The sequence below is a fragment of the Taudactylus pleione genome, unplaced genomic scaffold, assembly GCF_031769625.1.
Source record: "Taudactylus pleione unplaced genomic scaffold, aTauple2 ptg000338l, whole genome shotgun sequence".
In the NCBI taxonomy this organism is placed as follows: domain Eukaryota; kingdom Metazoa; phylum Chordata; class Amphibia; order Anura; family Myobatrachidae; genus Taudactylus; species Taudactylus pleione.
Window position 1 is genome coordinate 255981 of NW_028284739.1, and position 23497 is coordinate 279477.

The following is a 23497-nucleotide window of genomic DNA, read 5'->3' on the forward strand; positions in this document are numbered from 1 at the left end:
TCTATATTCACTCTTGTGAAGTCTTCTCTTGATTGTTGACTTTGATACATATACACATACCTCCTAGAGAGTGTTCTTGATTTGGCCAACTGTTGTTAAGGGGTTTTTCTTCACCAGGGAAATAATTCTTCTGTCATCCACCACAGTTGTTTTCCGTGGTCTTCCGGGTCTTTTGGTGTTGCTGAGCTCTCCAATGCGTTCTTTCTTTTTAAGAATGTTCCAAACAGCAAAAACATTAGGTGTGGCCAAATCAACTATCTCTCTTATGGGTTTGTTTTGATTTTTCAGCCTAATGATGGCTTCACTGATAGTGACAGCTCTTTGGATCTCATACTGAGAGTTGACAGCAACTGATTCCAAATGCAAATGTCACACCTAGAATCAACTCCAGACCTTTTACCTGCTTAATTGATAATGAAATAATGAGGTAATAGCCCACACCTGTCCATGACATAGCTTTTCAGTTGATAGTCCCATTACTTTGGGCCCCTTAAAAAGTGGGAGGCACATATTGAAACTGTTGTAATTCCTACACCATTCACCTGATTTGGATGTAATTAACTGCAGACTTTCAGATTTAATTTGAGGGTAAAGCACATCTTGTTTGTTTCATTTCAAAACCATTGTGGTGGTGAATAGAGGCCAAAATATGAAAATTCTGTCAATGTCCCAATATTTATGGACCTGACTGTATGTCACTACTGTGTATGTCTCATTCTGTATAATTTGAATTGCCTATAAATAAATATCAGAAATCAGAGCTTGAACTTCACGTCTGAACTCACTGGAATCATAATTAATTAATTCATACGTATGCATGTATTTGCAAATATGTTATATATATATATATATATATATATATATGTTGATTGAACTTTATATTTATAATATCTTTATAAATATAGTAAAGAAATAATATTATTGGAGTCTCATCTTCAATGATTATACCATGGGTGCCAAACTGTACCATATAGAAACGATTCCTCAACATAATTGGCGACCACGAAGGGACGTGTTAGATTCCGGTATCCGATTGTAATATTTATATTAAGCAGTAGCACATGCTGTAAGCTAGCTACCAAATTTGCAGAATCACAGTGCGGATATATTTAAGCATAATAAAAGACTTATTATCATTGTGTTTATCTTATCTTGTATTTTGTATACCTGTAATTGATGTATTAGTGAAATAGAGCTGGTTATAAAACTATGATACCGTATCAATATTTGGCACCAGACATGGAAATATTCTATATTCTGTTTTAACTAAATACAATAGTTATTTGGAGCAGCGTAAGGCTATAAGCTGGCTGGCAAACTATAAGATCACTTTGGAATAAGTTGTAATGAATAGAAAATAATTTAGAAAGGCCTAGGATAAAAAGAAATGAATAATGATTAGCGGATATTAGAGTTTAACTCATCAGGCTAGCAAACAGATGAGGGAGGATATCACGCTTAAAAATTATTAAATATTGAAATTGAATATTCCCAAATAAATGAATGTAATTACCATATATTACAGTAACCATTAAGACACCGGCAATCTTATGGGGAGGATATATGTGTAAAAAAAAGGGAATAAATAAATATAGCATTGTAAAATGAATGCTAATTCAACCAAAGAGTCTAAACAGAAATGCACTGAGAAATCTGGCTCAAGTCTTTATAAAGTATGCCTGACTGTTAGGGCAACGATGCCTCAAGGGCAAAGGGAAGAGAAATAAACAGAAACATTTGGAAGCGAAAAGCCTGTCAGGACCTCTGAGGAGATTATAGAAACACCCAAAACTACAAAAGAAAAATATTGTAGATTTATTTGAGACTTTGGGCTCTATTTACTACAATCCGCATATTAAATGCGGATTGTAGTGTGATATTACCGAGTGAATTCGCATTGCCAATTCAGGCAATATCACAGGGATTTACTATAAATTCCTTGCAGAGACAAAGCTTGCGATAAAGCTCTGTACCTGCGGATCCCATCCGCACTCTAGTCGCGGTATTTTAGGAAAAAATACCACGACTAAGAGCCCGCGCATGCGCTGACCCACCTGCGCTGCTACCCCCCACGGATGCTAAGCCCTGCCCCCCGTGATCACGGACCCCTGCGACCCCCCCTCCCTTCATTACACTTACCTGCATCCTCCTGGCCTCCGGTGATCTTCTCTGGGCTTCCCGATCAGGTGATCTCCAATACTGCACTGGGACCCGATCACCTGATGACTGGGCCGCAGTGCACTATGGGAGACCAGCTGACCGGAGAGGAGCCATCACCGGAGGCCCGATCACCGGTCCCTGGATTCAGGTAAGTAAAAAAAAATTGTTTCAATTTTTTTCTTTCTTTTTTTTTTACAGTAATCAGCTTGCAGTCTGTTTAGACCACACAGCTGATTACTGGGACCGGCTCCCACCTCTGCTCTCCCCATTAGAGCAGAGTGGGAGCCCGGTAACTGGGGGAAACCCTGGATAACGCCACCTCCAGGTGGCGTTATTATCACAGGGCTTCCCCCGGTATTTTTTTACAATTTATTTTTAGTAACTCTGGTCGGATCACATTTCCCATTACAATTATGGGAAATGCGATCTGCTTTACTAAAAATAAGTGATACTAGGGGTTGGAGTAGAATTTTACTAATTCTACTCCAATTGCCCTGTAATAACTACAGGTGATACTAAAATAATGTGAAAAGGGTGTGAAAACACAAAACACCCTTTTTCACTTTATTTTAGTAAAAATAATGTTAATAAATAGAGCCCTCAGAGAATTTAATTTTAGCACAAAAAAGGTCATTGCAATCATATGCACATTGTGGCATATTGCATAATGTTGAATGGGGTTACACATACCTGAAAGCCAAGATATTTAATGCCTGTATGGAGCATATATGTATAGTCATTTATTTTATTGATAGGATGTTAAGATAAACACATCAAAGCATTCCAAAAATAGTATTACTAATCTTATTATAGGTTCAATATAGAAAGCCATTGAGTAGGGTTTTTCTGGTGTAGGGTTATTTTAGTTTTAAAATAAACAAGAATAAAAGTAGTCACACCCTATTTTAGTTCTAAGTTAGAAAATAGATATTATATAGGAACATTGTAAGAATGTGACCTTACAGTATGGAAGTTTATTCAGTGAGGAAAATTATCTAGAATAAATACAATATGTTAGACATTATCTACCCCAGTCATTTGGAATGCCATTGGCCAAAGAAAATTGAGATGGATTATTTACAACCAAGAAAGGAGAAGAGACTTTGTTTCATATATATACCGGCTCTCTATTCCTCACCAAAACCTTAAAAGCCTATTATATGAACACTTGTCATAACTGCATCATTGGATAATCATAAAGGACGCACAATGCACATCTGCGAAAGACTATTACCGAGGTGACACTGAAGGTACTTAGTGGCCTATTCATTAAACCTAAAAATTCGATGGAGATAATTAGGTTTAGAACTTGCATGGAGTTCTACCTAATTATAGGTGGAATTCATCATTCCACCTCTCCATAAGTATCTAATCCGAAAAGCTGTCATATTTGCGATGACAGCTTTTCGGGAAATAGATAACTTTTCCCTCTCTACACTACCTTATCGCGTCTGGAAACAGTGCTGCGCATGCGCTGTTACATCTGTAAAACCAGCGCATACGCAGCACTGCCTACAGATGCAGTAAGTTTCGTACCCCCCCGCCCCGACCCCCCCCACCCCCTCCCGCTCACCTCCCCCCCTGACTTACCTGTCCGCGCAGCAGCCTCCGGCTCCGTCCTGCTGGTCTGTCATGTGGTTTCCCAGCAGACCACATGACAGATTAGAAAAAAAAAATATGTCTTCTTTTTCTAAACTTTCTTGTGCTCTGCTGGGAGCACACATGACAGACCAGCCTCCGGAGCCTGAGGACGGAGCAGAGCGCCGGAGGGACTTATCGGGGGACCTGCACACGCTGATACAGGTAAGTCGATTCTGCTATTCGCCACCTCACAGTGGCGAATAGTAACTGCATCAAATTCCGAAAATTCATAATTTTCCGAATTTGATGAATACCACAATTTCCACATCCCCATACTAATGTACTAATATCCCCATACTAATGTACTAATGTCCCCATACTAATGTACTAATGTACCCATACTAATGTACTAATACTAATGTACTAATGTCCCCATACTAATGTACTAATACTAATGTACTAATGTCCCCATACTAATACTAATGTATGGGGAGTGTGGAAATTAACGCAGGGGAACTTAGCAAGGAGATATCTGTGATATATACAGTATATATAATGATATCTGTGATATCTCCTGTGTGAAGTCTGTTCATGAATACCAAAATAACGTTATTTAAGGAAAATGTCCTGAAAACATTATTTTAGTGTTGATGAATAGGCCCGAGTGTTACAGCATTGTGGTGAAGAGGAAATAATGAATAAAGACCAAAGCACTCAAGGTACACAGCCCTCTGCGCTGCAAGCAAAATGGCAGCTTCCACAAAGAATTCTACTGCCTCATACTGCAAAGGTAACGCGTCACCATGCAAGACACACAGATGACAGTCCAAACAGGAGAAAATTGTTGTTGGCACAGGACAGAAGATGTATCTTAAAGATATCCGCACAGATAGAGAACATGATATTGTAGCTACAATCAAGCTACTGTATGCTATGGTATTTTAAATGACTGATCAAATATTTCCTCATGAATACTGAGTAAAACCGCAGTAATGGTCATATTTAATTACAATAGGGTAAATAGAGTAGTTTAGCGAAGTTAAAGACTTTAAAAATAACAGTAATAACCATTGTGATGGTTGCATATATTTTTATAGTAAAATAATGATTAGGGAAGGAAAAGTAATATTTCAAAATGTATTGGGAATAATTACATTAGATTCATGTGTGGCCAATAAAAATTAATTTCTCATGGCCACAAGGGGGCGACTGTTACCTTATGTGTTGTAGGGATATTAATTATATAACTAAAATGAAATATACTTGAACATTAGGATTAAAATAATATGAGGACTAGAGATATTGCCTGAATTAAAATACCATTAATGATTGAATGTGGTTTACAACATAGTGAATAGTATATATATTTTAAAGTGAGAAATAGATTAAATAGGTTTGAATATACTATATAAGTTAAATGTTTAGTAACAGGTATTTAGATATATGCTTTAATTGTAAGGTTTATTAATTGTGTAAGAAACAGGTTTTTACTGCTTAGACCAACAGATACTGGTATGCACAGGTGTGTAGGCGATACTTATAATAAAGATCAGAATTAAAAAAATAGCATTCCTTGGGTAATTATAAACCAGCTCATCTATGTCCAGGCCAGGGGCCATTTATCTACTATACCATTGAGAGGTCATATCTATTGATGCTAGCACCTTAGGCAATATAGATCTGTTTGCACATCAAATAATCAAAGGTAAATCGTTTAATGAATAAACAAATACCAAATTTTATGATCCCAAAATACGTTCCCTACTGCCCACCTGAGGGGTAAAAGCCAGCTGACAATTTTTACAACACTTCAGAATCTGGTTTTAGGGAAACCCGTAATTATCTGCCACATTTTACAGAATGGGACATGGCACAATTGTATTGACAGATTTTGGGATAAAAGACAGCACTGGAAGTACAGCTTAGTTAGTTGGAGAGGATAGAGAAGGTGGAGAGAGGTCAGCGCAATGTAACACAGAGTCCAGAAGAACTTAAAGTTTGTGCAGGAGGAAGTATGGTAACTAATAATACTTGCAAGTATATAATCTATGTTGTTGTGGAATGGGTATGATATACCGTCGGCCGCATGGCCGGCGGTTCGATTCCCGTCAGCGGCAGCCCAACAGGAGCAGAGTGCGACGCAGCGGAAGCTCGACAGCGCTGGAAATCCCGATCGTGGATAGGTAAGTATCCACTAACCTAACCCTCCTTAGGGGTGCCTAACCCTAACTTCCCCCCCAAGTGCCTAACCCTAATCCCCCCTCTAAGTGCCTAACCCTAACCACCCCCTTCCCCGCTACCTAACCCTAAGTCCCCCCCGGGGGTGCCTAACCCTAACCCTCCCCCTAGCCTAATCCTAACCCTCCCATGGGGGTGCCTAACCCTAAATCCCCCCCGGGAGTCCTAAACCTAACCCACCCCCCCCCCCCGCTGTCCGCTCGCAGCGCCCGGAAATGCTGGCGTCTACATCCAAACGCCCGGCATTTCACCCTTGCCGGGATAAGACAGTCGGCTTCCTGATTGCCTCCCGTTGTTATTAATTGTCTAAGTTTGTTAATTGTTAAGTTTTAGGTCTTAGGAAGCATAAATATACTAGTATATATGTCACTACTGTGTATGTCTCATTCTGTATAATTTGAATTGCCTATAAATAAATATCAGAAATCAGAGCTTGAACTTCACGTCTGAACTCACTGGAATCATAATTAATTAATTCATACGTATGCATGTATTTGCAAATACGATATATATATATATGTTAATTGAACTTTATCTATATTTATAATATCTTTATAAATATAGTAAAGAAATAATAATATATTATTGGAGTCTCGTCTTCAAAGATTGGCACCCATGGTATAAACTGTACCATATAGAAACGATTCCTCAACACTCCTTACATGCTGGGACCACAGGAAGTAGAGTCATATAACAGGGGGGTCAGTAGTGTGTCTGCTACATTATTATATACAGTCACTGCTATCTATACACATCACGTGTGAGCTCCTTACATGCTGGGACCACAGGAAGTAGAGACATATAACAGGGGGGTCAGTAGTGTGTCTGCTACATTATTATATACAGTCACTGCTATCTATACACATCACGTGTGTGCTCCTTACATGCTGGGACCACAGGAAGCAGAGTCATATAACAGGGGGGTCAGTAGTGTGTCTGCTACATTATTATATACAGTCACTGCTATCTATACACATCACGTGTGAGCTCCTTACATGCTGGGACCACAGGAAGTAGAGACATATAACAGGGGGGTCAGTAGTGTGTCTGCTACATTATTATATACAGTCACTGCTATCTATACACATCACGTGTGTGCTCCTTACATGCTGGGACCACAGGAAGCAGAGTCATATAACAGGGGGGTCAGTAGTGTGTCTGCTACATTATTATATACAGTCACTGCTATCTATACACATCACGTGTGTGCTCCTTACATGCTGGGACCACAGGAAGCAGAGACATAACAGGGGGGTCAGTAGTGTGTCTGCTACATTATTATATACAGTCACTGCTATCTATACACATCACGTGTGAGCTCCTTACATGCTGGGACCACAGGAAGCAGAGACATAACAGGGTTGTCAGTAGTGTGTCTGCTACATTATTATATACAGTCACTGCTATCTATACACATCACGTGTGTGCTCCTTACATGCTGGGACCACAGGAAGCAGAGTCATATAACAGGGGGGTCAGTAGTGTGTCTGCTACATTATTATATACAGTCACTGCTATCTATACACATCACGTGTGTGCTCCTTACATGCTGGGACCACAGGAAGCAGAGTCATATAACAGGGGGGTCAGTAGTGTGTCTGCTACATTATTATATACAGTCACTGCTATCTATACACATCACGTGTGAGCTCCTTACATGCTGGGACCACAGGAAGCAGAGACATAACAGGGGGGTCAGTAGTGTGTCTGCTACATTATTATATACAGTCACTGCTATCTATACACATCACGTGTGAGCTCCTTACATGCTGGGACCACAGGAAGCAGAGTCATATAACAGGGGGGTCAGTAGTGTGTCTGCTACATTATTATATACAGTCACTGCTATCTATACACATCACGTGTGTGCTCCTTACATGCTGGGACCACAGGAAGCAGAGTCATATAACAGGGGGGTCAGTAGTGTGTCTGCTACATTATTATATACAGTCACTGCTATCTATACACATCACGTGTGAGCTCCTTACATGCTGGGACCACAGGAAGTAGAGACATATAACAGGGGGGTCAGTAGTGTGTCTGCTACATTATTATATACAGTCACTGCTATCTATACACATCACGTGTGTGCTCCTTACATGCTGGGACCACAGGAAGCAGAGTCATATAACAGGGGGGTCAGTAGTGTGTCTGCTACATTATTATATACAGTCACTGCTATCTATACACATCACGTGTGAGCTCCTTACATGCTGGGACCACAGGAAGTAGAGACATATAACAGGGGGGTCAGTAGTGTGTCTGCTACATTATTATATACAGTCACTGCTATCTATACACATCACGTGTGTGCTCCTTACATGCTGGGACCACAGGAAGCAGAGTCATATAACAGGGGGGTCAGTAGTGTGTCTGCTACATTATTATATACAGTCACTGCTATCTATACACATCACGTGTGAGCTCCTTACATGCTGGGACCACAGGAAGCAGAGACATAACAGGGGGGTCAGTAGTGTGTCTGCTACATTATTATATACAGTCACTGCTATCTATACACATCACGTGTGTGCTCCTTACATGCTGGGACCACAGGAAGCAGAGTCATATAACAGGGGGGTCAGTAGTGTGTCTGCTACATTATTATATACAGTCACTGCTATCTATACACATCACGTGTGTGCTCCTTACATGCTGGGACCACAGGAAGCAGAGTCATATAACAGGGGGGTCAGTAGTGTGTCTGCTACATTATTATATACAGTCACTGCTATCTATACACATCACGTGTGAGCTCCTTACATGCTGGGACCACAGGAAGCAGAGACATAACAGGGGGGTCAGTAGTGTGTCTGCTACATTATTATATACAGTCACTGCTATCTATACACATCACGTGTGTGCTCCTTACATGCTGGGACCACAGGAAGCAGAGACATAACAGGGGGGTCAGTAGTGTGTCTGCTACATTATTATATACAGTCACTGCTATCTATACACATCACGTGTGAGCTCCTTACATGCTGGGACCACAGGAAGCAGAGTCATATAACAGGGGGGTCAGTAGTGTGTCTGCTACATTATTATATACAGTCACTGCTATCTATACACATCACGTGTGAGCTCCTTACATGCTGGGACCACAGGAAGTAGAGACATATAACAGGGGGGTCAGTAGTGTGTCTGCTACATTATTATATACAGTCACTGCTATCTATACACATCACGTGTGTGCTCCTTACATGCTGGGACCACAGGAAGCAGAGTCATATAACAGGGGGGTCAGTAGTGTGTCTGCTACATTATTATATACAGTCACTGCTATCTATACACATCACGTGTGAGCTCCTTACATGCTGGGACCACAGGAAGTAGAGACATATAACAGGGGGGTCAGTAGTGTGTCTGCTACATTATTATATACAGTCACTGCTATCTATACACATCACGTGTGTGCTCCTTACATGCTGGGACCACAGGAAGCAGAGTCATATAACAGGGGGGTCAGTAGTGTGTCTGCTACATTATTATATACAGTCACTGCTATCTATACACATCACGTGTGAGCTCCTTACATGCTGGGACCACAGGAAGCAGAGACATAACAGGGGGGTCAGTAGTGTGTCTGCTACATTATTATATACAGTCACTGCTATCTATACACATCACGTGTGTGCTCCTTACATGCTGGGACCACAGGAAGCAGAGTCATATAACAGGGGGGTCAGTAGTGTGTCTGCTACATTATTATATACAGTCACTGCTATCTATACACATCACGTGTGAGCTCCTTACATGCTGGGACCACAGGAAGTAGAGACATATAACAGGGGGGTCAGTAGTGTGTCTGCTACATTATTATATACAGTCACTGCTATCTATACACATCACGTGTGTGCTCCTTACATGCTGGGACCACAGGAAGCAGAGTCATATAACAGGGGGGTCAGTAGTGTGTCTGCTACATTATTATATACAGTCACTGCTATCTATACACATCACGTGTGAGCTCCTTACATGCTGGTGGCCACAGGAAGTAGAGACATATAACAGGGGGGTCAGTAGTGTGTCTGCTACATTATTATATACAGTCACTGCTATCTATACACATCACGTGTGTGCTCCTTACATGCTGGGACCACAGGAAGCAGAGTCATATAACAGGGGGGTCAGTAGTGTGTCTGCTACATTATTATATACAGTCACTGCTATCTATACACATCACGTGTGTGCTCCTTACATGCTGGGACCACAGGAAGCAGAGTCATATAACAGGGGGGTCAGTAGTGTGTCTGCTACATTATTATATACAGTCACTGCTATCTATACACATCACGTGTGTGCTCCTTACATGCTGGGGACAACAGGAAGTAGAGACATATAACAGGGGGGTCAGTAGTGTGTCTGCTACATTATTATATACAGTCACTGCTATCTATACACATCACGTGTGTGCTCCTTACATGCTGGTGGCCACAGGAAGTAGAGACATATAACAGGGGGGTCAGTAGTGTGTCTGCTACATTATTATATACAGTCACTGCTATCTATACACATCACGTGTGAGCTCCTTACATGCTGGGGTCAACAGGAAGCAGAGTCATAACAGGGGGGTCAGTAGTGTGTCTGCTACATTATTATATACAGTCACTGCTATCTATACACATCACGTGTGAGCTCCTTACATGCTGGGACCACAGGAAGCAGAGACATAACAGGGGGGTCAGTAGTGTGTCTGCTACATTATTATATACAGTCACTGCTATCTATACACATCACGTGTGAGCTCCTTACATGCTGGTGGCCACAGGAAGCAGAGTAATATAACAGGGGGGTCAGTAGTGTGTCTGCTACATTATTATATACAGTCACTGCTATCTATACACATCACGTGTGTGCTCCTTACATGCTGGTGGCCACAGGAAGCAGAGTAATATAACAGGGGGGTCAGTAGTGTGTCTGCTACATTATTATATACAGTCACTGCTATCTATACACATCACGTGTGAGCTCCTTACATGCTGGTGGCCACAGGAAGCAGAGTAATATAACAGGGGGGTCAGTAGTGTGTCTGCTACATTATTATATACAGTCACTGCTATCTATACACATCACGTGTGTGCTCCTTACATGCTGGGACCACAGGAAGCAGAGTCATATAACAGGGGGGTCAGTAGTGTGTCTGCTACATTATTATATACAGTCACTGCTATCTATACACATCACGTGTGAGCTCCTTACATGCTGGGGACAACAGGAAGCAGAGTCATATAACAGGGGGGTCAGTAGTGTGTCTGCTACATTATTATATACAGTCACTGCTATCTATACACATCACGTGTGTGCTCCTTACATGCTGGGACCACAGGAAGCAGAGTCATATAACAGAGGAGGTGAGTAGTACTGTAGCAGCGTAAGTGATGTGCAGGGTAAGTGATGTGCAGGGTAAGTGATGTGCAGGGTAAGTGATATATAATGTAAGTGATGTGCAGTATAAGTGATATACATTATATATTACTTACACTGCATAACAGTTTAATAAGCTATGCAACCCCATACAAAAATGTTTTCATTAATTAAGAACTAAATCAGACAAAGGCCACAGGGCAGTACAGGAAAGTGGGGGTGGGGTATTTAATGGAAGGCAGGTAAAAAAAATGATAGATTGATTAAATAAAAAATATGAAATTTAGATCTAGATCTGAAAGAGCTGCTCTGCAGCCACTGAGAAGATAAAAGGCCATAAAATAAGTACAATGTTAATAGCCAAGGATTCCTGACAAGGGTTGCAAGAGAATCTGGCAATACTACTGCCCTCCTCCCTCCTTCCTAATTGGGTAACATACCCCTGTAGTACACTTATGAGGTGCACCAGAGAGTCTGAGTATGAGGGGAACTAGCTCAGAGGCCCGAGGGCAGTATAGGGAAATGGAGCTAGAGTATGTATGTGTGTAGTGGAAGAGAGGAAATTAATTGATTGATTGAATTGATTAATTGATTAATTGATTGATTAATAAAATCAAAATTGCAAAATTGCCCTGTATCTTCTTGCTCATATTACCAAATAATACTAAATATGCTCCATAATTCTGTAATTTGTTTTATATTTTGTGAGGCACCACATTATTTCTGGTTAAAAATGTGTTGCAAGTTAGTAATGTGTTGGAGCAATAACCAATAAAAATGTTTGTCTATGCAAAAGACCATCACCAATTCCCCCAAACAGCCCATATTGAAAATAAACACAGTAGTTTTATTAATACAGTGCCTGAGCAAGCAACAGTTTTGTTTTAATATTTGTTTAACAGTGCTTGAACACACAACATGGTGCCACACAGTGCTCCTTATAATGGCACACCAATGAGGTTATTTTTAACACAGTGCTTGAACACATAACACAGTGCCTGAAAACAGTGCCACACAGCATAGTGCCACACAGAACAGTGCCACACATTATACTTTGTCTAAATATCTGTCCTATCACCATACATTACCTTGTAAGCTGCTTGTCTCATGAATTGCTTGGCCTGCTGTTTCCAGATGGCTGGTACAGTAATCACCCATCTCACCTCACTATTATCCATCTCTGATCCCGTCTGATCACTCAGTTCCTGAAACACAAGTGTTAACAGCATAAGATAAAGCAAACCTTAAAGCACTAGGACCCTGGAGACAATATATATTACTGCAGTATTGACATGGCAGGCGCCACGCTTTCTATGGGGTATACTTACTAAGAATCATATCTGCCATGTTTAGATACGTTGGGCATCGCAGGGACTGAGGGCCTCATTCAGAGGCGGTCGGAGGATGCAAGCGGTCGCTCAGAAACTGGGCGGCCACTTGCATCCTGACCCCCCGCCTCTGTTGCGGTCGTTAGGCTGTGGGTTAACACCCACAGCTCTAACGACCGCTCGGGTGATGGTCGCGATGGTCATTGACCATCACGACCATCGGGGCTTACGACGAGACCCTAGGGTAGGGTCTCACTTGTCGTAAGCCCCGGAGAGCTTCTGGCTCTGTCAGAGCCAGAAGCTCTCCACTGACATCACTAGTGATGTCAGTGGGGCCTCCCCCAAACGGTAGGTGTTCCCATGGGAATGCCTCCGTTTGAGCTGCCACCCCCCCGGCCCGCCTTCCAAACGGGGTGATCTGTCAATCAACATCGACAGCTCGCCCCCTTTGGAAAGAGACCTGCTACGACCGGTGCTGTCGGTCGTAGCGGGTCTCACGCATGCGCATGAGGGAGCCAGCTCCCTTGTGCGCATGCGCACTGGCAAAACATCAAGGCGGCAGTGCGGTCGTAGACCGTACGGCTGCCTCTGAATAAGGTCCTGAGTATTTTATGCCCCAGATCATGGATTTGTAATACCCAAGTGTGGTTAGGGTCTGTAGTGTGGAATTAAGTTGTTCCTGGTCTTCCTTCTTTCCTATGACACAGCATCGGGGCAGGTGGTCCCCACTCCCAGCACAGCAAATGACAGTGTAAAGTCACAATTGCTTTATTAAATACTATAGGAACTCCTTGACCGTGGGGGTTTCCTCTTAGTTCTTTACCTAAATATGCCTTTAAGTATCACTTTCTATACCACAGAGGACTATTGAAACAAATAAGATATACATGGGTCACATAGACATTTAAATTCACAATTCCTGAAATGTGTATAACTAATATGAGAAACTTTCAATTAAAGTGCAACACTAACTTATAGGAAGCATAGTAGCCGTTTATAAAAACACACAACCATATCTCTACACTAACGCTACACTTTGCTACTATTAATACCCCAGAAATAGAATGATATAAGGGTTACAGTGTATTAGAACCTTCAATTACACACATTAAATAACCAGAGAGACTAGCTTAACTCTACCCATCAACATGCATACAAATTCAATTAATTAGTTGTACACTATACCCAGGCTACACCTGGCCAGCCCTTCATCGGTGCGCATTCCAGAAACGAAAGGTGAACTGGTTGGTGAATTAAGTAACTATATTGAAATAAACTCTAAGGGGTAAATTTACTAAGATTCGTGTTGGTCAGAGATCGCAATCTCGGGTGAGTTTAGGCATTTTTTTAAACTCGCAAATTTACTAAAGGCAACCTTGGGTGAGATTTCTCTCTTTTCACTGGTAAATTGGGGTGAGATTGCCAACTTGAATAAATTCACCATCGCCCAAACTCTGAAGTACTTTTCATGAAAAAGATACAACTCAGGAATATAGATTCGAGATTACAATCTCGGGTGTAATTGTAGCAAAATTGCAGCTAAATTGATGTTTCAAATAGACCATCTCCTGAGCTGCCATTTGGCAGAAACTTACACAGATCAGTGTGATTTGTTTATATATCTGCATGTAAACACTATTTAAAGGGTTAATATAAAATAAAAATAAATGTAAGGTCCCCCCCAAAAAGCATAACCAGCCCCGGGCTGCCCACCCAGCCATGGTTCCTAAAAGTACGATCTAGGGTTACCCCATCATTTAGGAACCAGCACTGGGCTGCTGAGCCTGTCCTGGTATTAAAAATAGGCAGATAAAAATTGATTAGGGGTCCCCCTATTTTCAAAACCATCACTGGACTCAAATCTGGCAGGGGGAATGTCACAGCCAAAGGACCCTTTCACCAGGTCTCTCCAGCCAAAGCATTCTCACCCCAAGACAGGGATCACAGGGAAGGTGGGGACCCCCCAATAAATGAGCCCCCCTCTCCCAAGCACCCCAGGTTTAGGCTGAATCTCAGGGCTCTTTCCCACCCCCCTGGGCTGTGGGTATGGGGGTAATAGTGTTGAAACAAGATAGTAACGATTGCTTTTTTAGTGGAACCACAGGTGCCAGCATGCCTGCCCTTTGACACTTGTGGAACTACAAGTGCCAGCAGGTGGCCGGCTCCCGTACCCCCGCTGTAAAAAAAAAAAAAAAAAAAAAAGGAGAAAAAAACACAAGACACACACACCGTAGTATGTACAATTTTATTATACACTTACCACACTGACACATACTTACCTGCTGCCGGCTAGTCAATCCCCTGCTCCAAGTTGTAATCCAATGGGTGTGCCTATAAAAAAAATAAAATACTCACCTCCTATGTGTGGATCATATCCTCTTCCGTCCATGTAGCATCCACGGGCTTGGACAGCACTTCCCGATTGACTGCTCTGCCGAGGGATTTCACTATAGAAATCTCAGTGCTGAGCTTTCATTGGCTGGGAGAGGCAAGCCTTCTTCCTCTTAGCTAATGAATGGGTCAGTGTATTTTCGTTTTTATTGTTATGCCAAGCCCATGGATGCCTACATGGACAGAAGAGGACATGATTCATGCATAGGAGGAGAGAAGTATTTTTTTTATTTTTACAGGTACCCTATAGATAAACTTAATTGACAAGTGGACATGATGGCTTCAGGGATACATAGGTGAGTACGTGAGATAGTGAGTGCGCATGTGTGTGTGCGCATGTATGTTTTACTATCATGGTGTGTGTTCTGTGGTTTTTTAAGTATTTTTTTAGCTGTAGAACTGCAGGTACCAGCGGGCCAGTAATACCCCGCATGCTGGTACTTGTGGTTCTCCAAGTACCACCATGTGGGGGAGGCTTGCTGGGACCTGTAGTTCCACAGGGAAAGACAATATTAACTCATCTAATTTTTACACCACACTATCAACCTTGCACCCAATAGCCCGGGGGGCTGGGGATAGTCCCGGGCTATCAGCCTAGTCCTGGGGTGCCCTGGAGAGGGGGGTATCCCTTTATTGGGGGGTCCCCAGCTGCCAAGGAATACTAGGCCTGGGCTGACTAGTGGTCAGGGGTGATGCTTTGGCTGGGGGACCCAGTGAAAGGGTTCCCCTGGCTGTGGCATTACCCCCCCCGTGAAATAAAAGTTTTATTGCAGATTCTGGAATTTACTGGGGAACCCTACGCAATTATTCCCCTGTAACCAGTTTTTCCAGAACCAGGACCGGATCTGAACCCAGTGCTGGTTGCACTAAATACAGGGACACTTACGTATTTTGTCCGCTCTATTTTGGCAACCAGGACTGGTTCTGAATAGCGTGGTGCTGGTTGTGCTTAATACAGGGGACCCTTACATTGTTTGTCCCCTGTATTTAGCACAACCAGTACTGGGTCTTCAAAGCCCGATGCTGGTTGATCTTTTTTTTTTGGGGGGGGGGGCGCATGTCATTTTTTGAAAAAAAATAAACACTGTTTTACATTTTTTTAAACACAAAAGCACAGATGGAGCTTACTGATCCACGCATGCATCTGTTCGTTCATCTCTTAGTTAGAACCGAATGGTAACTAGAAATTAATAATACAAAATGATTACACCATCGAACAACATGAATGACAGGTACTCGGCAGCTTAGTACATTCAGTAATTTGATCGGAAAATTAAACACCTGAATCCGGATGATGTCATCTGAAATTGATCTCGGATGAAATCGATAAAATTTGGCACCTTAGTAAATTTACCCCTAACTTTTGCTGTCAAAGCTGTATACTGACTATTTACAGTTGCAGTTCTAGGCTGAGGGTACATTTGGTAATTACACAGGCAAAGCTTGTTGTGGAAGTATAAATGGTGGTTGACCGCTCCTATACTTAATTACGCAAACCAAGCTGCCAGCATTGCTGTCACGCTCATTTTTACATTGCATTCACTAGTAGAAAAACTGGGCCATTTGCGCATGTCTGCCCCCCAGGCTGAAAGATGTCAGCCAGCCCATGCCAAGAGGGGTCAGTGATGGAAGGAAAGAGGGTCTGTGTTGAGTGGGGAGGGGGGTCTGTGCTGAGAGTGGAGAGGCATCTTTGCTGTGAGGAGAAAGGGGTGCTGTGCTAAGAAGGGAGAGATGGGTGCTGAGAGGAAAGAGGGGTGCTGCGCTGTCAGGCAGTTAAGTGTATATGGTGCTGTGAGGTGGGCAGGAACTGGGTTACTGTGTATGCTGCGAGGAGCTCAGTGTGCCATGGGGGGCATAAGTGAGCAAAAATCAGGTGTATTATACATATGGGATGTAGTACATATCCCGGCTGTTGGTATGCCAGGGCTCAGAATGCTGGCACCGGCATCCCGACGGTAAGTTTTGGGGGTTAAAGGGAGGGTTAGGCTGCTGGGGGGGGGGAGGGATAGGCTGCTGGGGGGGGGGAGGGAGGGATAGGCTGCTGGGGGGGGGGGGAGGGATAGGCTGCTGGGGGGGGAGGGATAGGCTGCTGGGGGGGGAGGGATAGGCTGCTGGGGGGGGAGGGATAGGCTGCTGGGGGGGGAGGGATAGGCTGCTTAGGCTGCTGGGGGCGGGGAGGGATAGGGTTAGTGTTAGATGTAGGGGTAGGATACTTACCAGCAGGTGTCAGTATCCTAACCCTCAAACAAAATAGAAAAAAAGGGAGGGGGGTGTATCCTAATCCTGCCAGGATGCCGCCATTGGGATTCTAACCTCCGGGATCCTGAGGTGCCAGCATCACATAAATACATAGCTGACATTTCATGGCTGCGCGGACCTTTTCTTCAGGCTGCTGTACAGGGGCATGAATCAGAAATGAAAATATAGTACTAAGGATTATTTGTGGGAGAGGGGCCCCCAAAACTGGTATTTGGCCTAGGACCCCATGAGGTCTAAATCCAGCTCTTGTAGGGGCGACCTGAAGATGAAATGGCCGCCGCCGCAGGAGTGCACAAACAATTGATGATTTGTACTATTTGTCATTTCGATCCATCAAATAGTTTATAGCTGAATACACATTAGACAATATTTTAGAGGGAAGGAATAAGTAGACACCTGATGGAATAAGTAGACACCTGATGGAATAGAGTGCTCCCTCTTACCTTTAGAGCCTGTTCCTTGAAGTACTGAAGCGCGTAGGCAAAGATTTCCAGGGCTTTCACTCTCTTCCCATTTGCAGCTATAAGATCTGTTGCCATAGACAGGTCCTGTGTGAGGGAGAGAATACATTTGTATAAAACTCTTCCTACTAGGCTGTGTCACAGGATTACATAGTCCTACAGTTACAGCACCAGGGGCAGGTGCACAGTTACAGCACCAGGGGCAGGTGCACAGTTGTATGTTACTCCAGATGCGTCAGCAGCATCAGGGTGTACTCACACTTGCAGTATACTAGGTGCAAAAGATACAGAACTTACTGTGCTTTGCCTACACAAAAACATCCCATTTACACCCCAGTTGTGACACTACAGTGGTAAATGTAGATGTGATCGGAATAAGCTTGTCTATGCAAATAGGCTTACATTACATTACATTGAATCAGCATCAGTCCCTAAGGGGTAGATTTACTAACCGTCACACAGTTGGATATGCACAGTTCAAAAAGAAATCTGAATAAATTAACAAGTTTTACAACTAATGTTTTATCTCTTTGGACTGCTTAAACCTAATAATCCAACCAATGTGGACCTTATGAATTCAAGGATAAATGACTGATACAAAAAATTGTCATCTGCAAGTTCACTAAGGCGCCATGACACATTGTTGTTTATTGCAAGCGGCTATTGTATATATATATATATATACATATATATATATATATACATATATATACATATATATACATACACACACATACACGACAGGCTCAATCCACGGCACTCGACCATCTGGGGTGCCCTTGGTATGTGACCACACCATCTACATAAAAAATATCATACAAACTCGGCACTCACATGCTTTTCAAACTGCAACTCATTTGAACATAGGGAATGTTGGTTCCAAAATATTGCAATAATTTGTTAAGCTGGCCACCGCTTCACGGTCATTCCCATCTAGCCTGTCCCTACACTGATTCTCAGATAAATGAACTTGATCTGCCATCTTGGCCTCAAGCTTGCATACAATTCTGTCAATGTCCCAATATTTATGGACCTGACTGTGTGTGTGTGTGTGTGTGTATATATATATATATATATATATATATATATATATATATACATATATACACACACACACACACACACACACACAGTCAGGTCCATAAATATTGGGACATTGACAGAATTTTCATATCTTGGCCTCTATTCACCACCACAATGGCTTTGAAATGAAACAAATAAGATGTGATTTAACTGCAGACTTTCAGATTTAATTTGAGGGTAATTACATCCAAATCAGGTGAATGGTGTAGGAATTACAACGGTTTCTATATGTGCCTCCCACTTTTTAAGGGGCCAAAAGTAATGGGACAAACTAAACAATCCTAAATCTAAGTCTCACTTTAATACTTTGTTGCAAATCCTTTGCAGGCAATTAAGCCTTAAAAAACTCTTTGGTTGCTTTTGCAGTATGCTTCGGGTCATTGTCCATCTGCACTGTGAAGCACCGTCCAATGAGTTCTGAAGCATTTGACTGAATATGAGCATATAATATTGCCCGAAACACTTCAGAATTCATTATGCTGCTTTTGTCAGCAGTCACATCAATAAATTCAAGGGAAACAGTTCCATTGGCAGCCATACATGCCCACGCCATGACACTACCACCACCATGCTTCACTGATGAGGTGGTATGTTTGGGATCATGAGCAGTTCCTTTCCTTCTCTTCTCTTCCCATCACTCTGGTACAAGTTGATCTTTGTCTCATCTGCCAATAGGATGTTGTTCCAGAACTGTAATGGCTTTTTTAGATGTTGTTTGGCAAACTCTAATCTGGTCTTCCTGTTTTTGTGGCTCACCAATGGTTTGCATCTTGTGGTGAACCCTCTATATTCACTCTTGTGAAGTCTTCTCTTGATTGTTGACTTTGACACATATACACCTACCTCCTGGAGAGTTTTCATGATTTGGCCAATTGTTGTGAAGGGGTTTTTCTTCACCAGGGAAATAATTGTTTTGTCATCCACCACAGTTGTTTTCCGTGGTCTTCCAGGTCTTTTGGTGTTGCTGAGCTCTCCGTAGCATTCTCTCTTTTTAAGAATGTTCCAAACAGTTGATTTGGCCACACCTAATGTTTTTGCTATCTCTCTGATGGTTGTTTTGATTTTTCAGCCTAATGATGGTTGCTTCACTGATAGTGACAGCTCTTTGGATCTCATATTGAGAGTTGACAGCAACTGATTCCAAATGCAAATGTCACACCTAGAATCAACTCCAGACCTTTTACCTGCTTAATTGATAATGAAATAACGAGGGAATAGCCCACACCTGTCCATGAAATAGCTTTTGAGTTGATCGTCCCATTACTTTTGGCCCCTTAAAAAGTGGGAGGCACATATAGAAACCGTTGTAATTCCTACACCGTTCACCTGATTTGGATGTAATTACCCTCAAATTAAATCTGAAAGTCTGCAGGTAAAGCACATCTTGTTTGTTTCATTTCAAAGCCATTGTGGTGGTGAATAGAGGCCAAAATCTGAAAATTCTGTCAATGTCCCAATATCTATGAACCTGACTGTGTGCATCTAATAAATAAATATATAGATATAGAGAGAGAGATCCAAGATGGGTAGCACTCCCACTATCCAGAAATAATAAGCATGGTTGCCCTCTTAGGTATCACTCGGTGAGGATCCGACACAACTAGCAATGAAGGCGGCACTCAGATATATAATACTAACACACAGCTAGTTTGAAGTATAGATCAACGTTTCAATACTTTAGTGTCTCGTCATCAGGATAAACACCACAAAAACATATACTAACCTTCTATAACCTCCACCCTCACCGAGTGCATCTCTGGACAGCGGCCCGGCCGGAAGGCGCAAAAATGTGACGTCATTCACAGGGTTCGGTCACCACAACACAGTACATATAAACAGACTTGGTGACGCTTTTTAATGCACTTTGTGAGGACATGAGATGTGTGTTACAAATTTACTGGCAGCATCTCAGTCCTTGCAGAGATCAATTTACTTTAGTCCTTTTGTGTTCCCCTTCCCGTCTCCTAGTGTATGTGTGATCATTCTCAGGACACATTTCCTTTAGCATGTATATTATGTACTGTAATAATGTAAGTAATTGTAATATTTAATACTGGATAAGCATTGATGTCAGCTTGGTCCATATGTCGGTGTTATTCGTAACCACTAGAGCAAGGTGACACCTCCCAGAACAAAAGACCCTCTAAGTTAATTCCCACCTCCCCAGGGGACGCTCAGAATTTACTCCTCCTTCCATTTGCCTGTTTTGTGCCTCATGTGAATCTGGTAGACTAAACAGAACCATCCCAGCAGGTGTTCGTCAGGGAAGTAATACCCGGAGGAGGTAGGAGAAAGTGACAGCATAAGGGACGCGCACCAATCAGCAAACGGTGCAACCCCCCCCTGGGCGGTCACAATATCGTGGGAAATTGGAAGATTTCAAAACAGGTCACCGAAGGCAACACCACATGTTAGTCGCTGACTTTGGCTAAGAGGCCTCGCTCTGCTAAGGTGCTAGTGGAACGCATCACCAGTTCTCTGTGGATTTATACTTTGGAAATTCTGCAAGGACCTATACGCTATTCATTGCTGTGTGTTCTGTGATTAGCTTCTACTGTATGGGATCCTGGAAACAATTGTTTGGACCCAGGGACTATCACTGCTGTGTGATCTGATAGTTTCTACGTGTGGGGTCCTGGAAACGATTGAGTGGACTTATGTGCTATTCACTGCAAGTGTGATCAGTGATAGTTTCTACTGTGAGGACTGAGGGTCTCTAGCCATTTCGTGGAATTGTTCTGGGACATTATACTCTACTGGGAATGCCTCTGTCTGGACTGCTACCTGTTTAGTGCCTGTTCACTGTATTTACCGCTTGTCCTGACATATTATCTGTTGCTGTGGAAAAATAAACCATCACGTTGGTTTCATCTGCTCGGTGTATGGGTGATTGAGAGAACCCTGTTTCCTCACACACTTATTTTATATATATCCCTAGACGGCGCTAATACACCATATGTTCAATTTAATATCACATAAAATAAATGTCCGTTTTCGTAATGGTCCACTTTATAGTTAATATATATGCGAGAGTCCAGTCTTAAACATATCCATTCTTTTTTGTACCAAAAAGCCTTCTTTATAAGATATAGTGGGAGTCCATGGTAATCTATGGATATACCCGGTCACTAAGTAAATTACCCAACAAACGGCCAAATGCCAGTCAATAAATTAATTCAAAAAATGTTTTATTATATTTTAGATGCAAATGTTACAAGTCGCTGGTACAACTTGTCACTCTCCAACACTGAAGACATCGCGTCCACTACTTCCGCCTCCCATGTGCGAACCATGCACCAAGAGTTTCTAAGCAACCTGGACGTCGACAACATCACGGGTTACTGGGAACACAGGATGATTGTCCGTTAATCTGATTGGTTCCTCACCCTTTTTATACCAGGCAACATCCTCATGGCTTTGCCCGCTATAGCGCCTCCATACGTGCCCGTCCAGTTCCTGTTGCCAGACTCAGTGCTTCTTGCGATTTCTCCCAGCCACACTGCCAGCTATAAGCTGCATCTCACCACTGGCTCACAAGCCACACTACCGGCTCTCAAAGCTGCATCTCACCACTGGCTCACAAGCCACACTACCGGCTCTCAAAGCTGCATCTCACCACTGGCTCTCCAGCCACACTACCGGCTTTCAAAGCTGTATCTCACCACCGGCTCTCCAGTCACACTACCAGCACTGTTTAGCCATCACTATTTACTCTGGTCCTCCTAGGGGATCTGTGTAAACTGCTACTACCCCGAGTGTAAGTCCAGGTGGCCTCCTAAGTACCGGTGAATGTAATCTGTTCTAAGGGAACAATGGGTGGTTATTAGTGGTGGAAGACCTTGTAGGTTTACACAGGATACCCTAGGTAACAGTAACATTATAGCCAGCCAAAAAAACAGTAGTGACCCTATGGATTCTTCACAGAATCCTGCTCAGATTCTGGTGGGCCAGATTCAAATCCTACCCTGAGGGGGAGTTTCTGCACCTTCTTAGTAAGAAGATGTTCATTCCACTTCTGCTCAGATTAGTGTCAAGGAACCCAAGATGCATCTCCCTGACTGATTCTCTGGTGATCGCAAAGAGTTCCTCAACTTTCGGGAATGTTGTAACTATTTTAAATTACACCCCATTTCCCCTGGAACCGAGGCACAACGGGTTGGATTGGTTATTTCACTCCTTCAGGGTGATCCTCAGACCTGGGCTTTCGGGTTACCTTCTACTCAGTGTCCTTCTCTCCATGGAATCCTTTTTTGTGTCCTCTACGATGACCCAGATAAGGCTGCTATGGTGGAGGGGAGTTTTTGCTCACTTAAAACAAGGGCCGAGAGCAGCGGAAGACTACTGCACTGAGTTTCATAGGTGGGCAGTGGACTTTGATTGGAATGATCCCTCTCTTTGTAGCCAGTTCCACCTGGGGCTGTCCAAACCTATCAATGATATATTTTATTTCAGCACCCTGTATACGATACACTGAACGATCTCATGCACCTAGTCATTCGCATTGATCATTGTCTCTGAACGCAGATGTGAGAAGGGTCTTCCCACTCATTCTCCTAAAGGTCTCTGTTTGGGGACCTCCTCCTGAAGCAGAAGAGCCTATGCAGCTTGGAGCCTTTCCTCTGCCTCCTG

General features: G+C 42.7%; 1 protein-coding gene across 1 annotated transcript in view; it reads right to left on the bottom strand.

Moving 5' to 3' along the window:
• LOC148508851 (heat shock 70 kDa protein 12A) overlaps window positions 1-23497 on the bottom strand; it is a 165676-nt gene that overhangs the window by 106873 nt on the left and 35306 nt on the right. Inside the window, exons 3-4 of the mRNA XM_088443944.1 lie at window positions 17768-17872; window positions 12435-12551 (exon numbers count right to left, since the gene is read on the bottom strand). Of these exons, the coding sequence (XP_088300070.1) occupies window positions 12435-12551; window positions 17768-17872 (222 nt within the window). The remainder of the gene's footprint in view (window positions 1-12434; window positions 12552-17767; window positions 17873-23497) is intronic.